We start from the raw sequence: 15235 nt of genomic DNA on the forward strand, positions 1-15235 counted from the left end.
CCTTGCTTGTACGGCGCAAGAAATGATAAGCTCTCTTGTGCATACTATCTGACCTCCGGCAGCAGTAGAGTCGGAGATAGGCAAGCATAGGTAGGATGCTATGGCCTTCGCCACTAAGATAAACACGCGTACGGGTATCCCATCCTGGTACGCGTATTTTCCGTCAAATAGAATGCTGGCGTTTTTTGGCGTCAGAGATTTAGATTACGCGTCAAGCATGCCTGAGACTGCTCTCACCTGCCCGTAGTGGTCTGGTATGCCATCAAAAGGCGGAAATTGATGCGCCAGGCCGTCAGGTCCACCCTATCCCTAAGATTATGTAATGCAAGTCGTCATATATAAGGCTAAATACCCCTAAATGTGTCTTTCATCTCAGCCACCACCTTGTTCACGTAGACGACCGTCCATACAATGAGCGACAAAGGGTACACCTACACCGGCTCTGGCACTAACAGTCAGGTGAGTCTTAGTCGGCTATTTCTCCGATATAGTCCTGATCGTCGTCGTCATTACAGGGTAATCACTATTGTAGCCGCCAAGATAGCGGTACTGGGGCACCTTCCTACCATTACTCCAACCAGTAAGCACTTCCGTCTCTCCTGAGTAATGCACCCTGAAAAAGCCGCCTTAGGGATGGGAGCTATTATTATAGCAACTCAAATGGTTCCACCTACTACAACAGCGGTAGTGGGTATTCGCAGTACACTTCCCCTGGGGGACAAGTCAGCAAGTCAACTGGAAAGTGAACTCGTGCATCGGTAAGCACCTGTCCCATTTTTGTACCTCACTTTGCTGAGTTTGCTCACACCGCAATAATAGTAGTAGGACGTCGTTTGTAATTTTTGTATTTTATATTAGCAATTGAAGCTCAATGAGAGCAAAACACGAATTGTCGTGCCAAGTAAGGTCTCTGAGCGCGTAACATACTCGATGAAGCAGGGCGAGTTGTAGACGAAGCTTTGTTTAGGAGTGTACAGCCACTCCCCCGCCTTCTGGCTCGGTCTGCTTCATATATTCCACCACTTCGGCAGTGATTAAACTTCCATGCTTGATTGCAGAATGCCAAAGTCCGCTGCAAGCACTTGATTTGAATTTCTAAAGCAAGAGTCCAACGAATTGCCTGATGATTGTATAACGCGTCCCGCTAGCGAGTTCAACGTCGGCCAATGCGCAGCAAAGGAAATATTGAGCAGTATCAACCGAAAGGAATTCATACAGCTTCAACTCTTCTTCATCCGTATTAAAATGATGGGGATACCGAAGGAAGGTTCAGCGAGGGACAGCTTTGAATTCCGTATGAAGATGGTCCGAAGGTTACAACGCGGAATGTTGTTAGGCATAGTCTGATCTTATGTTTCATTCAGATTCATATAGGGAAAAGCAAATGAGGAGGAATTCGTATCGCAGATCTTCTTCGATTGAGAACTGGAAACAGCGATCATTCTGTACCAATCTTCTGCTGTTATAGGCAGCTTGTTGCGCTTGACCATAGCGCGATGATAGGCCGCATCCTGCACTAAAGGATCCGGGGAGTTTTCTACGCTGGACCTTTGTCATCGCCATTCTTGGAGGGGTAGCGTATACTAAGGTAGTCTGCTCGTTCCTTCTACCGAGGAAAACAGCTGCGCCAGGACATCCATTAAGCCTTCTATTCCTGGTACCAGAACACTATCCGTCCTACCTTCCTTGGTTCAACACTTCATGCAACATGCCAACAAAGGCAACACACCTAGGCGTATGTTGATCGTCGCCTTCACCTCTTCCATATATCTTGGTTGCCCAAGTTCCCCGTCCTGAGGGAAAGCTTCTTCGCTGACCAGCAAAGACGTTCATACGCAGAATCCTGGAGGCCAATGATCGTGGTGTGTCTTCCAAGTTCGAGCATAGGAGCATTCCCTAGGGAGGTTACCGACCGTGGTTCAACACCAGATCCAGTGGTAGCTATCAAAAAGATAACGAGACTTTCATTTACATATGAGATCGTCCTAAGGAATTTTTTCAGTACAGAAATGTTGTTGGGAAAAGAAATAGAGAACGCACAGGAAGATTTATTTTCGCATCCCGGGCCTGTACTCGACATCGGACAATGATGCGTCCTCAATTGCGGGCAACGTTGCCTACTGTCTCTTGGGCACTTCCTGACTCCATGGCGTAGAGGACTAAGGGCTTCGCTGGACCAGACTTCGAGCCCGTCTGAGGTGACGGAAGTTATCAGATAAGAGAGGAAATATCCACGTGCGCCGTACAACGCCAACAAGTCGAGTTTATACATGTTTCCAGTGGACACGAAAGTAACATTGGTCGTTGACTCCATTTTCTAAGTTGTCTCTATCACACCCCGGCTTTTGGATGGAGGCAACCTCTGGGAAATGCATGCTTTCATTGCGATGCAGTGGTATGCACAAGATATTATATGACATTTCTCTGCTAAGACCAAACACGAGCCCGTGAAGCAAGAAAACAGGCGGCCCAGCCGTATGTACAACAATATACAGGAATGTATTCATAAAAAGGTACACATTAAATAGATATAAGTATTATTTGATATGCCGAGCGCCTGTGAGGCCCCACAGTTCAAGTAAATCGGACTAAGAACAAGATGGTATACGTGCAAAAAGAGAACGACAAAAGTATACTTCAAACGAAGAAGAATATCCACACAGTGATAACCAGAAGACACTGATAAAGTACAGCAATGAGAAACAGCGTCCAAAGGAATAGTTGTTATACTCACCAGGGGTGTAAATGATGTCTCGTCATCGTTGTTCTCTTCCTCCTCGTCTTCGTAGTCATCGTCATCATCACTGTCCGAGGCCTCCTCCTCCTCGGCTCCTTCACCGTCGTACTCGATATAGTCATCAAGATCATAATGAGGAGGAACGATGAACTAGTATAATCAGCGTGAATTTTCAACAGAGATTACAACCAACTTACTCGGCCGGTCTGGGGAACAATTGCAGGCGTTTGTGGGACAGGTATATCCGTGGACGCTCCTTCAAACTGAAACAAAAATCAGTGCACTGTAACGAGAAGGCCGTAGAATACCGTACCCTGTAAGAAAGAGAGTATGGCTGGTAGCGTGTGGCGTACGAGCCAACTGAGAGGTGAAGAGAGGAAGAACAATTTTGATGAAGAGCTTCATCGTAGGTAGGAGGATAGCGAGGAACGAATTTCTTGCAGGAGCGATGGCAGGGCATTTTGGGGGATCAATGAGCGGCGCAGGAAGTTCACGCAGTTTAAATAGTCAAAAATTTTAGGTTTCTGACTTCGTAAAAAGGATTGCAAAGCAGCCGAAATTGACGTCCTTTTGTTTCCTTTTGAACATGCGAGAGTCCGGACCACAGATAGTCGTGAGGGGCCATAATCGAAGAAGTTTCTTTCCGATCCTGATTGACACGACGCGGGTCTCCAGTCACAGGCAGTAGATGCCGTTCCCATCGAGGAAACGGTCTTGAACCGGAAGACTGGATCAAATTTGTAGGGGCGCGTCGGCAGAGCGCCTGACAGCCTCGAGGCCGAATAATCAGAATGGACATGCCGACCACGACGTCGGGGATACGATGACCAGGGAATGTTCGGTCTGTTCTGCCTCATCTTGAAACAGATACCGTTGCTAGCTATTCAAAACGTCGAAGTCGTCGCCAGGCCATCCTGGAGGAATGTGTTCCTCGTTCTTACTCCCAGTCCGCGGCGGTATCCTCGCACGGGCCACACGGAGAGGCAAGAGTACTGCCTCCATAGGACTCTGCGACCTTTGACACTGGGAAATCCTTCGTACCTTCCGTTCAAATCTTTATCTCGTCTCTTGTCGTCCGGGGCATTAACGCGGACGCGTGCGCGAATGTGACGTGACAAAATGAGTCATTTCGTGTCACACCAATAAAAGGCTCGGAACCGTGTGTATGTCGTGTTATCCTGTATCAGTGATGTACTACCACCACTGAAATGAACAGCATCATTCAGATGCCCTATACTGGAGTGAATCGTCAAGACAAGACTCACCTTTTTGCAAGATTCATCAAGAATATTGATCTGGCCGACCTAGTAGGAACGCACGGACCTCAAGGACTCAACGCCACGGTACTCGTCTGGATTACAAGACACAAGATTACCCTTCAAGAAGAAAATCAAGAACACAACAACGCACCTTTTGGCCGTACCCATTTTCTCTGAGAGTCCAGCTTTGAGAATATCGCCTCCTCATCCTCCATGCTCCTGTGGTCAATTATCTTGCTAGCTGTCTGTATTGCTTGCTGAAGGCGTCAAGAAGAGCACCCCCTTCGTTCCAAGGATTTACTGGCCAGATATCTCGATTATTGAACGGTGAGGTTGTGTCTGAGTGCTGTTGCCATCAACCGGTCCCGCCATTTCTGCCTCTCGAAGTCTTGTACATCGCCAATATGGCCCAAGAGCAATGCCTGAAACTCGGATACAACTATCTGCTTCAAGAGCCCTCAAGAGGTGCGATGTGCAAGAGCAATCCGTCGTCAAAATTGACAAAGTGAACCATATTGGCAAGAGAAATCTATCTGTGTGGCCATAGACTGAAAGAGATGCTTCCACCGCAAGCGACGATGTTGTCGATGTGTTGGCGATGTCGACGGCGGTTGATGGTGGTGGTTGCGATTGCAGAAATAGGGTTACAAATCAAGAACCCTCGGAAACTATCGATCGCATTCTCTTGCCGCTCGACGACTCCTCATTCCTCTTACCGTTTGTTTTCTCTTTCTGATGAATATTCCCTTGCTAATGGTCATAATTTTTAGGCTACTGGGAAAGTTTCTATCGCAAAAATCGCCAATGTCGATTTTCGAACTGCCACCGTGCAAAATGCTCATTCCCATTTAGTCGCGGTTTGAATTTTAGGTTCTTTTGGGCCACCCCGATTGCCTTGTTGTTTGTCAGACGATACCAGACCCAGCAGAGTCCTTGCACAGTGCCAGACCCGATTATTGTGCCGAGCGGACTCAGCGGAGCAGGAACTTTCCTGAGGAACTCGTTCAAAGTCTCTCAAGGACCTCACCTTTTGTTTATCGCTGAACTGCAATTCCTCTAATTCCTTTCAGGCGTTGAAATCTTGCATCCAGTATGTATTGAACTCCTTTTTTCGATTCCCGACACTAATTTTTTTCAAGTATGAGCTGTTAACCCTTTTCAGTACAAATCTGGGGTTCAAATCCACCCTAAGAATCTCCGATTCGACGTCCGTCGTCCCGAAAGCGTTAATCGGCTGTATATTCGAATTTGGCTCTCCTTTGTGCCCAAGACGGAGGGTGGATCGTGTACCCGTCCTTCTATGTCCAAATATCCCAGGAATTGGGGTCTACCTTCGCCCTGTCTACAGTAGTGCCCGGCCTTTTGCTCTGTTTCCTGTGCTGTGAGCCAGGCAAACCCCTAAATCCGCTCAGATAATCTGTTTTGCTCATACAAAGAAATTGCTCTTGACCCCGAATCTAAGCGTCTTGTTCACATCAGTCTTCCGATCGTACCGTATCCCATGTGTTTTACTCAAAGACCTTTTGAATTTTCATTCACGGCGATGTCATTTCGCTACCGCGGAGAAAACGTTCGCATCTATGCGCTGCTTGTAGTAAGCAATTTTCTCTATACCTCCAATTGACCTATGAAATGCCTGAATGTGTCTCCCTTTCACGCATTCCGGTGATTATCTCAAGGCGCTCCGATTGTACTGTAAATACCATGTCGTTGTGAAAATCTAGGCCAGAACCGATGGACACCGGCTCGTCGATTGAAGTGCGTTTTCACAGAAACTTATCGACCGCGCGGCCGATGAACAAAGACTCTACTCATGGCCACTTGATTGCCCAGTGCTCTATCTCACCACGATTCTCAGGCTGAAACTACTCACTTTTGATATGGCCATTTTGATTTTGCTCATGTATCACCTGCACGGAGAGCTCCCGAAAGTTTCAACCGCCTAGTTCTTGAAGCCATCTGCCGAAGAGTAGAGGCGCTCGCCTTAGCTTTCATAAGTGGTTTACTTTTTTTAGGGAGAAGAGATTCGCACCTAAGTCGGTATGGAACCTCTGCTTGGCTTCGCTATTCTCCACGGTCGCAGCGCTGAGTTTCCGCTCACTTATCCTATAGGGTTGACACTGCTGATCGATCGCAAAATGAAAGAAAGATCGCCTTAAAAGACTGGAACGAGGATTCTCGGGCCTCTGGTAATCCTAGACATCTAGGCTCATTATTTGCTATAGTTGACACAAAGCTACTACGATAAGCCCATTGGACCAGTACCCGTATTTTTGTGACCCGTGGCAGGTGACTATATAGACCGCGAGTGAGAGGTGGTATGGTAAGGTATATGCCTCCAAGTCTTCTCAACAGTGGAGCTTCGAAGGGCTGTGTATAAGAGCCGGTATCGAAAGTCTTCCGTCAAAAACATAAACAGAGCCAGGGGACGTCCAGTGGTACGTGCTGTTCCATTCGGGCCCTTCACGAACTGACTCATCATGCAGCCTTGCTGTTCAGTAAAGATGTGATAAGCCGCATAAGTGGAGAAACATGAGACTGACCTATCGGCGATTCCAGATAAAGACACCAGCGCCGTCAGGCTTCAGGATTCTCACCGGCTCGACGGAAACGGGGTTGTGGAATGCCTGCACGAAATGAGATGAACTGAGAAATTCACTATTGAGAGACGAACAGCGTAAGCAACCATGACGATGATCTTCGATCATATCAATACCATTCAAAGTGCCTTCCCTTACGGAGATGCAGTCGTCTTGAACGATTTTGACCAAGACATCGCGCATTGGGCCAGCGCTAGGCTATACGGCCCTCAAGTATTTGATGGTACTGGCGAAATCGGGACGCATGAGGAGCGCTTTCGTGAGCAGAACTGTTCCAGTGGTACTTATCCTATGATCGTCTGGCTCGGAGTCGGTTGAGAGGAAGAGCCAAGACTATCAAGAAATGGGTGAAAGGCAGATCCTTTACTTTTTTCCCTGTCGCGTACAATGCATTAGACTGATACCACGGACTCGCAGTGAACGTAGGACCCAAGATTGAGACCACCTCATTTTTTTGATGAATAGAGTTCGTTCCGGAGCCAAAACTGCTCTGGGTGACATCGTAGACGAGACCTGGTATCTCCTTGTCAGCGCGATATGCGGTTCTTAAAGATAGATACCACTGAGACAGAGACATATGAGACCGGCGTCATGCGTCGGATAGACGTTGAGAGGGTTCTTTGACATTTCGGCCCGATTCCGATTCCTTACAGTTCCTTATCCATCACGACCCTGAGCTATAATCATTCCGGCAACTGCGTTGACTGATATCACCAGGACGAGGCGGAGTATCTGCATCATGTAGAAATATAGATGCAAGTTGGCATATACTCTCCTGAGACAAGACTCAAGCAGACATGCAACTCCCGCCTCACCTCATTGCACTGGGAGTCGAAGCATCTCATTCTGACCTAGTCTGAGTCCGGAATTTTGAGAAAGCAACGCCTTCGTCAATTGGATACCGGAGATGATCGGTTAGTGTGGGAATACTCGAAGACATGAGATGCCTGACCGCCCATGTCGGAAAACCTGTCATAACTTGTTCGGATGCAGGCTCGCGTACCCAGTGAAGGGTGGCGGTACATAGTACATATCTTCGCCCCGGATCTGTCTGTCTTCCTTACATGTACTTGCTCTAGAACTCAGGAATATTCCCTTCCATCCCGATATCCCGACACCCAGTCGCACGTCTTTCCCAAATTTAAGTCTCTCCAATCCGATATAGCGGACGATGTTTCGGCGCCTCACCTGAGTGAATTCCATGGTACGACGAGCCGGATTTTGAAGTCGGGAAGATTCGGTCGATGGAAATGACATGATCAGCCAAGTCACCGCTCTTTGTATGAAGACCAATAAAGAATCAATGTCAAGGAAACCAGCGTGACTTGTACAAGCGCAGCCGTGAACTTAAGAATATATTAAGTGTCAGCAGGTACGGGCACGTTCCTTGATAGTTAGAAGAAAGAACGAGGTAAAGCGAGACACGAGTTGTTCCAATGATGCACTGTTCAAAGAAATGGGAGTTGCCTTTCATTGTTTGGGGTCTAGCTACGCGTTCTACACGCGTCAAATGACTTGAAGAAGGCTTCCACGAGGTCTAGCCCCTATGTTGTTAGGTAATGGAAATCCGTCTCTTATAAAGACCTACCCAGTGGACGCCTCTTTCACCGTAGCCAGCATTTTCTCCAAGCCTCAGAACCTTCATTCACTGCAAGCGAACGCATAATGGGCGATAAAGGGTATACTTACACCGGTTCAGGCACGAACAGCCAAGTGCGTTTCGTGCTTGGGTGCTACTTGCCAGTCAGCTTATCGTCGTTGTATTTCAGGGGAATCACTACTGTAGTCGTGCAGATAATGACACCGGCAAACCCTCGTACCATTATTCCAATAGGTAAATGCTTGTTATCATTTTGACTGGCTGTATCGCTAATGTTATCACCTTCTCAGCGATGGGTCGTATTACTACTCGAACTCCAATGGTTCGACTTATTATAACAGTGGGAACGGCTATTCTCAGTACACTGCCCCCGACAGTCAGGTTACGAAGTCGACAGGCAAGTGATACCGGGAATAGAGGAAAGGTAAGTATGCTCAGTATTAAAATTATCTGTTCAGATGATTGACATTGACGGTTGTGATGGTCCTATCTTTTAGATATTTGTACTTACATGTTAGCGGCCGAATATACAATGATGAAGTGTGTTCTGGAACGGCTGATAAGGAGAATTGGTTGATCAAATCATGATTCATCCCATAAGGACAACTTCATCCGGGCCTATGTCTGTAAAGGTTTCCTGGAATTCGATGAATCTGTGGTCGATGTGAGCTAATTGTTAAACTATGGTTTGTAGAGGACTTCATCTCTATTCCGGTGAGATATCTTTAATTGAGCGAAATTGTATCTTACAAGGATATAATGAGCCCGTTGCAGAGACTTAAGGCAACTTTTCCTGACGAAAACTCTGAAGCAGAGCAGATGTTAAACTCGTGAGACAGGTAATCTGACACACGAAATTCAGCAGGTATTTGGGTCGTGCACCGGACGCGACGGCAATAGTTGTGTCTCAACAAGTTCGATATCAACAGATAGGTGTTGATAGCAGCATCAGCAGGCGAAAGGAATTCTTCCAGCTTCTTCGACTCTCGGGTATCGAAGGTACTGGAAGAAGGCCCGAAGACTCGTACGGCTAGGCATGTTCTGATCTATGCGTGTGCTGGGCAGGAGAAAAGAAGTAATTGGGACTTGACTTTTTCGGTGTGTTCTAGAGAGTGATCTTCCTCGGCGGCATCCACCCATTTCAAATCAGCATGTATTCGTCCATGTCGTCACTATTGCTGCGAAAGAGAGTGGAGTATAGCACAAAATCCAATATAACGGGAATAAAAGAGCCAGAAAATCTCGTGCTGTGTCTTGAAGACTTAAAAAAAAAGAGAAATTGAAGATGAAGTGCGTCCTAGCGGTCTTCTGCGGTTATGCGCCCGTTGTCACTTCGTGGTACGTTCCAACCTGCAGGGCGAAAGATAGTTGAATGGATGTCCTCGAAGAGATAGTCTGAGAGAATTCGAAGGAGCGCACTTTATAGAAAAGTCATTGACCGCGATTCCGTAGTGAACCAGAGGTCACTATATCAAAAATATCATAAGTATTTCAGTTTGAGATTGTCCTACAGAATTTTCAGGACGGAAAAAAAAGTCGGGAACAGAAGGAACGCGCAGGGAGGCATGAATTTCCACATCCTATTCAGCACAAGTAGTGTTATCTGCTGGGTTCTGAGCATTCTCAGGTGTAGAGGATCAAGCTACCATGACGGAGGATCATAATTACAAGAGTTAGTCCACGTGCTTCAAGCACCACTATGACACGCCTATTCTAGTCCCCCTTCCTGCTCCTCCCATCTCCTCTCGACTGCAACAATGTCGTCCAAGGATGGTGCCACCAAGAGTTTCCATAATTACAAGGCAATGCTAGACCAATATCCTACAGAGGTGCTTGTCTTCTCAGCATTTGCCGTTGGCGCAGTAACGACGTTTGGTGGTCGACGAATTTATACGCGATATTTCCGGCGAATTCAGAATAGTGATTGGGTCACTCCTGATATGATCGCAAGGAAACGCTGGGTGAAAGGCGTTGTGACCAGGTCCGTCCCTCTTCTCATCATTCAGCTAATGTAAATTGACCAAGCGGCAGTGTAGGGGATTCTGATAATTTTCGGTTCTTTAGTCCCGAGTCGCTTGTTCTGCATCGATTTGACTATTTGTCAGTCTTTATCATACTCCTGCCTTTGGATGGAGGTGGCCTATCAAATTCAGGCGCGTGCCAACCAATGCGAAAGGTGCGCATTTCTATGGTGCCGAGGCGTCAGTATCTAATATATTCCCTGGTTTAGACTTGAAAGACAAGACACTTCACATACGAATTGGCGGTGTCGATGCACCCGAGGTACGCGTTACTTGGATGTACAAATCATGTATTCCCTTCATGAAGCAAGGCATCAGGGGGCACACTTTGGCCGGCCAGCGCAGCCGTACGCTGAGGAGAGCTTGGCCTTCTTGAAAGAGAAGATATTTGGAAAGACCGTGTACTGTCAGTTGTTGAGGCGTGATCAGTATGCCCGCATAGTATGTCTATCCTTTTCCGAGCGCTCGTTTCTCATACTCATATAGGTATCCACTGTCCTTCTACCGCCAAGAATATTACCAGGCTCTCTTTTCTATGGAAAGAGCCTATCATTGGAGATGTTAAAGGAAGGTTGGGTGACAACATATTTGCAGGTACCCATGACATTTATACTCGCTTTTCCTCCTACTCACTTTGCACATAACAGTCAGGAGCAGAGTATGGTAAATGGGGCAAGGAAGAATTCATCAGAGTAGAGAACGAAGCCAAGTATGTCATGCGTTATTGCTTCTTCTTCCTATCACTCACCGTAATGCAGAGCAGCTCGTAGAGGAATGTGGAAGGAAGGCGTGAAAGGAGAGACTCCCGCTGAATATAAACGTCGATATGCCGACCTTGAAGCCGCCAAGGCCTCCAAGACGACATCTTCATCTTCTTCTCCGAAGAAGACACGAAGAGTCAAGTCATGGCTTGGTCGACTCTTGTCTAGATAATGCTGTAATGATACTGTATCACTTTTAATGATATTTCATATCTTTCGATTTTCTTTGAGGTTACATACGACAATGCAATGACTGTCCGAGAAAGAACTTGGATTTGATCGGCAACTCCCAGCTTGACATGCTTGGTCTGTTACGATCACGACCTCCGCCATTACGGTGTCTGTTTCACTCCTCTGTGGCCTTCTCGCCATCTGGTTGGCCCGCCTGACCCTATCTCCCACCTACGCCCAGTTATATACGACGATGTTCCCCGGCCTCCTCCGCCATCTTTGCTCAAACATCCGTATTCATTAGCAGAATTCGACCCCGAACCTCCGCTCGGAACTGGAGCGTACGACATTCGGTGGAAGCTCGAGCGACAGCAGTTAGATGACCTGGACCAAAATTTCTGGCTAGATGTGAGTGAACGAATTCATATCATTAAAGTAAACGCGTATTCATTGTGTGCTAGAGTAATATTCGATTTGAAGGCGGTAAAGAAGCTGTTCTGGCCAGCTTGCCCCCAACTGCGACGCCAGTAGATAAAGAAGAGGCGCTTTCTGAGTTTTACAAGCAGTGGGTGATGCAGGAGACGGATCGGACGGAACAATACACGCGTGAATGGCGAGCAAGGAATGTATCTTGCATCGTGCTTGCTGCTCGGGTGGCTGTAGGCAGACTGGGTAGAATGATCACCTTTTGGAGATGAGATATGGAGTTCTATGTACTGTGGTGTCTATTACAACCTCGTAGCTACTTGAACCAATTCTTCAGCCCAGACCATGCACCTGAAATCGAATTTTTAATTTCTCCGGGATACGGGAGGTCCAAGTTCTCCGATGCGTCATCCCAGAATCCACCTTCGCCTGTCGTTGTCCGTGTTGCTCCCCGTGGTGAATCGGAGGCGACCGGAGAGGTGCCTGTCCGCCGTCGACTCCGACTCGCCAGTCTCAAGAAGGGTATGGGATGGTCCACCGCCAGGATGCGTTTGCGAGCCGGCAACGACGAGAATTTTGGGAATGGCGTGCTCTTCTTCTACTGCCAACGGTGTTGACGACTCCCAATAGTCAGGCGTATATGGCTACAAGCACGTAAAAACGGAGGAGACAATGGCGAAGGCACAAGGCACTCACGATCTGGACGGCAGGCTCTGGATCAGGCAACGTCACATCTGGTATTTTGATATCCCAGAATCCAGTCGTCGGGGCTGCGACTACCGGCTCGTGAGCAGGTGGAATACCAGGAGCCTCGCCCCCTACGCTTGCTTCTGTTGACGCGTTCCGTACAACCTGCTTCGTTGCCATTGAGGACAGACTCTGACTCTGTTCATGCTCCTGCAGACGTGCAACGAGTGCCGACTTGTTTCCTCTCCTTATCAACGTTGAGACGGAGAGCTATACACGAAAGTAAAACAGTGACACACGGGGATAGGCCACGAGCTCGAGCTTCCTGCCTGAGATGGGAAACGGAATGGGTATCCCATGGCTGCGACAGAACAGCAGGAGATACAAAGGATCTTTGCTGGGTAAGAATTCGAGCAACCGTTCTACCAGAGACGGACAGCATGGAGGCCAATGGAGGGAAACGGAAACTAGAAATTTCCAGATTACGAGAGATGATGTCATCCTAGAATCAAGTTTATTCTCCTTGTTTAAGCCTTTTGCCTTTGTACCACCACCACGTTTTCCTGCTGCGGTTCCCAAATATTACCCTGAAAACGGTAACTGTTTCATGGATTGTCTCGATAGAGTCTCGATGAATATTGATTTGTTTGCGATACGCAGATCTATCAAATACCATCTGCCCTCATCTGCCTCGTGTTCGGAACAAGACCAAATTTCGCATACCTTTCCAGGAATATGACTCTTTCTTTCTACTAAACACTAATAAACGCCTCTACCGAACATGCTTGCATCACCAGCGTGAGGCATCCGTCCCTCTCCTCTCTACCACTTATAATCTCAACCGCCGCCATGCTCTCTCTGCCTATCAGATCGACCAACACCAGTCTGCCCCATCAAGGCGGTCTCTGGAATAGGTTCAAAGGCAAAAACAAAGACGAAATGCAGAAACAACAGGCTCTCGCTCGACAGCGTCTCTTGACACTATGCTTCGAAGAGATGGAGACTGTTCGAATGGTGTGTTGTAACCACTTTTTCTTTGGTTCGAGCTAAGCGCCACATTAACAGCTACCTAATACCCTAGCTGTATGTCGCCTCATTTCCCATCTTGGGTCGCGTCTAACATCGTTTCAAGGAACTCGAGGCCGTCGCACGCGAGTGGACGAGACCGCCACCCGATGCTATGTTTTCTCTTCGTATACCCGTCGAATATGCATCTTTGAACGCTGCTGTGAGTCCGTCAGGCCATTTCATCTCATTTAACTCACTTTTCTCTAGCGTCTCATTTCCGGTCCTTATATCTATGTATGTAGCCTTATCTATCCGCACGAAACTGTTTCAAACAACTGATTCCGTAGCTTACCGGAGAAGACTCGTTTCAAATCGCCCAAATGGGTGTTCAGGGTTTGCGGGTGGAGATTGTTAGTGACGCACCTCCCCCGCCGGAGGAGCCACCGTAAGTCTCCTTCTCTTCTCTACAGTACAAACTCTTAAGATGCGTTTCTCGCTAGCCCACCACCGTAAATCGCCTTTCTTTTTTGTATCGATCAACCCTTAACCCATGATGTTCTCGTCCACAGACCACCACCCGTTTTGGAGATGCCGGCCACCTTCAATTTAGAATTAATGCCCGGCCAACACGTTGCCCTCGACACCACCGTATCGTCGGACGAACTTGATATGGCTCGCATGGAAGACGGGACTACAGTTGATGGCATGTTTTGGGGGAAACTTGACATTGTTCATCAGGGTGACACACACAAGATGGAGTTCAGCGGGACTCGGCTACAGAACGAGCAGTATACTCCCGAATTTATGTTTGATTCTCGCGTCATGACCAAGCTGGCTGTCGCCGCGAAGCCCACCACTGCAAGATGTCATCTCAGTCTTCTGACTCCCGAGGTGCAATATTGTGATGTCATTCTCACCTTCTCGCCTCTGTGGAAGCTGGGTATTACCTGGCCTCCAGCAGAACAGGTGGCCGATAACAAGGTAAAATACTTTTTGCGAGCGCATCCTGGTGGTGCCATGGAGCACTTTGAAAGTGAAATGGTGTCGACGGCTCTATATTACGAAGCAATGTACGTTATGGCTTCCCTTCATGTCCATCATTGACTGACAGATTCAATCGCTTTTAGCCCTGAACCCGGCATGATGGATCCTAATGACTACATTGCTCCGCGTAACGGATATGCTATGTCTTTCCGAGATTTCATTCCCCACCTAATGAATGTATTGGATCAGCTTGGAATGTCTCTATATGCTCGCACGAACTTCATTAAGTGAGTCTTTTGCTTTCGATCGGATTGGAAGATTTACCCCTCGCACCCTTTCTTTCTTAACAGTAACAATATGGGCGCTTTCTCCGCGCACAAGAATATAGCCTATCGATTCCTTCCACCTCCGAAAATTGCCGCCGCTATCGATATCTCTGTAACGTCAGACCCATGTGTGTTTCTGCGGTTGTTCCTTATCTGGCGGGGACTCTCCGATGATGATGTTGGCATTTTTGCCGGTGCAGGAGAGAAGGAAGCCAATACGGTCAACTGGAGACAAATCGTGGGGTGGACGGAGGAGTCGAAGGACTCCACTATGTTCAGGGTGCTGGAAACTGCCGTGCTTGAGGTGACCTAGACTTTGGGACTCTTTTCTTTTCCTTTTCCATGCTTCTTTTTCCATCCCTTTGCCCCAGGACAGTACGTATCACTACTAATCGGGGGATATCACTGTTACTCTTGTCCCGTCCACTGTAGCCTTTTCTTTCTCTTGTCATGTTCGTCTGGTACTCCACGACTCGTCCACGTTTTCTTGATGATTTCATCGTTCTATTGCTGTGTGGTATATGCTCTTTGTCCCTGTAGTAATAGTACTGGTAGTAGTAGATTTTTCTATATTTCTTAATTGTATTCACCTTGGCGGTGGTACCTTGGCTTGTTCCGGTGGCCTGTTCCAGAGCGGAAAGTCACGCGATGTGAC

The 15235-nt window shown here is 47.6% G+C and overlaps 6 protein-coding genes across 6 annotated transcripts; 4 read left to right on the forward strand and 2 right to left on the reverse strand.

Annotated features, from left to right (window-relative positions):
- Nucleotides 1–151: 151 nt before the first annotated feature.
- On the forward strand, nt 152–905 carry EV420DRAFT_1537682 (uncharacterized protein). The gene is made up of 6 exons (XM_060472957.1): nt 152–175; nt 238–302; nt 352–459; nt 516–580; nt 632–758; nt 820–905. The coding sequence occupies exons 3-5, from the start codon at nt 412–414 to the stop codon at nt 744–746; spliced, it is 228 nt and encodes a 75-aa protein (XP_060331981.1). The 5' UTR covers nt 152–175; nt 238–302; nt 352–411; the 3' UTR covers nt 747–758; nt 820–905.
- An 848-nt stretch (nt 906–1753) lies between these two features.
- EV420DRAFT_1479030 (uncharacterized protein) lies at nt 1754–3197 on the reverse strand (the record flags this gene model as incomplete). The annotated part of the gene is made up of 7 exons (XM_060469542.1): nt 1754–1941; nt 1973–1985; nt 2041–2067; nt 2122–2193; nt 2735–2887; nt 2935–3000; nt 3051–3197. The coding sequence occupies 7 exons, from the start codon at nt 3195–3197 to the stop codon at nt 1754–1756; spliced, it is 666 nt and encodes a 221-aa protein (XP_060331982.1).
- A 6670-nt stretch (nt 3198–9867) lies between these two features.
- On the forward strand, nt 9868–11198 carry EV420DRAFT_1537723 (uncharacterized protein). The gene is made up of 8 exons (XM_060472958.1): nt 9868–10177; nt 10228–10251; nt 10302–10372; nt 10427–10479; nt 10536–10658; nt 10704–10811; nt 10865–10926; nt 10976–11198. The coding sequence occupies exons 1-8, from the start codon at nt 9954–9956 to the stop codon at nt 11148–11150; spliced, it is 840 nt and encodes a 279-aa protein (XP_060331983.1). The 5' UTR covers nt 9868–9953; the 3' UTR covers nt 11151–11198.
- Nucleotides 11199–11341: 143 nt separating this feature from the next.
- EV420DRAFT_1268812 (uncharacterized protein) lies at nt 11342–11847 on the forward strand (the record flags this gene model as incomplete). Its single annotated transcript, XM_060467463.1, has 2 exons — nt 11342–11557; nt 11611–11847. Coding segments are annotated over 2 exons (453 nt in total), but the record flags the coding sequence as incomplete, so codon positions are not given.
- A 10-nt stretch (nt 11848–11857) lies between these two features.
- Nucleotides 11858–12737, reverse strand: EV420DRAFT_1537726 (uncharacterized protein). Its single transcript, XM_060472959.1, has 4 exons — nt 12562–12737; nt 12272–12509; nt 12048–12219; nt 11858–12022 (listed from the first exon to the last, which is right to left on the reverse strand). Exons 1-4 carry the CDS (start codon nt 12702–12704, stop codon nt 11892–11894), a joined length of 684 nt encoding a protein of 227 aa, XP_060331985.1. The 5' UTR covers nt 12705–12737; the 3' UTR covers nt 11858–11891.
- Nucleotides 12738–15202, forward strand: EV420DRAFT_1537738 (uncharacterized protein). The gene is made up of 9 exons (XM_060472960.1): nt 12738–13276; nt 13328–13345; nt 13395–13490; nt 13538–13564; nt 13618–13715; nt 13771–13779; nt 13840–14340; nt 14398–14541; nt 14605–15202. Exons 1-9 carry the CDS (start codon nt 13112–13114, stop codon nt 14891–14893), a joined length of 1347 nt encoding a protein of 448 aa, XP_060331986.1. The 5' UTR covers nt 12738–13111; the 3' UTR covers nt 14894–15202.
- The last annotated feature ends 33 nt before the right edge of the window (nt 15203–15235 follow it).

This window comes from Desarmillaria tabescens (assembly GCF_030435595.1).
Source record: "Desarmillaria tabescens strain CCBAS 213 chromosome Unknown EV420scaffold_14, whole genome shotgun sequence".
Classification (NCBI taxonomy): domain Eukaryota; kingdom Fungi; phylum Basidiomycota; class Agaricomycetes; order Agaricales; family Physalacriaceae; genus Desarmillaria; species Desarmillaria tabescens.

Excerpts from the sequence above, each read along its gene's own strand:
- EV420DRAFT_1537682 (XM_060472957.1), top strand. The coding sequence starts at position 412 with ATGAGCGACAAAGGGTACACCTACACCGGCTCTGGCACTAACAGTCAG. Across the intron at positions 460-515 it reads GCTCTGGCACTAACAGTCAG|GGTAATCACTATTGTAGCCG; the intron begins GTGAGTCTTAGT and ends TCGTCATTACAG. Across the intron at positions 581-631 it reads TCCTACCATTACTCCAACCA|GGATGGGAGCTATTATTATA; the intron begins GTAAGCACTTCC and ends AAGCCGCCTTAG.
- EV420DRAFT_1537723 (XM_060472958.1), top strand. The coding sequence starts at position 9,954 with ATGTCGTCCAAGGATGGTGCCACCAAGAGTTTCCATAATTACAAGGCA. Across the intron at positions 10,373-10,426 it reads CGTGCCAACCAATGCGAAAG|ACTTGAAAGACAAGACACTT; the intron begins GTGCGCATTTCT and ends TCCCTGGTTTAG. Across the intron at positions 10,659-10,703 it reads GTGATCAGTATGCCCGCATA|GTATCCACTGTCCTTCTACC; the intron begins GTATGTCTATCC and ends ATACTCATATAG.
- EV420DRAFT_1537726 (XM_060472959.1), bottom strand. The coding sequence starts at position 12,704 with ATGCTGTCCGTCTCTGGTAGAACGGTTGCTCGAATTCTTACCCAGCAA. Across the intron at positions 12,220-12,271 it reads CAGAGCCTGCCGTCCAGATC|CCATATACGCCTGACTATTG; the intron begins GTGAGTGCCTTG and ends ACGTGCTTGTAG. Across the intron at positions 12,023-12,047 it reads GGCGGACAGGCACCTCTCCG|CAACACGGACAACGACAGGC; the intron begins GTCGCCTCCGAT and ends CACCACGGGGAG.
- EV420DRAFT_1537738 (XM_060472960.1), top strand. The coding sequence starts at position 13,112 with ATGCTCTCTCTGCCTATCAGATCGACCAACACCAGTCTGCCCCATCAA. Across the intron at positions 13,491-13,537 it reads ATGCATCTTTGAACGCTGCT|CGTCTCATTTCCGGTCCTTA; the intron begins GTGAGTCCGTCA and ends ACTTTTCTCTAG. Across the intron at positions 13,565-13,617 it reads TTTCCGGTCCTTATATCTAT|CTTACCGGAGAAGACTCGTT; the intron begins GTATGTAGCCTT and ends CTGATTCCGTAG.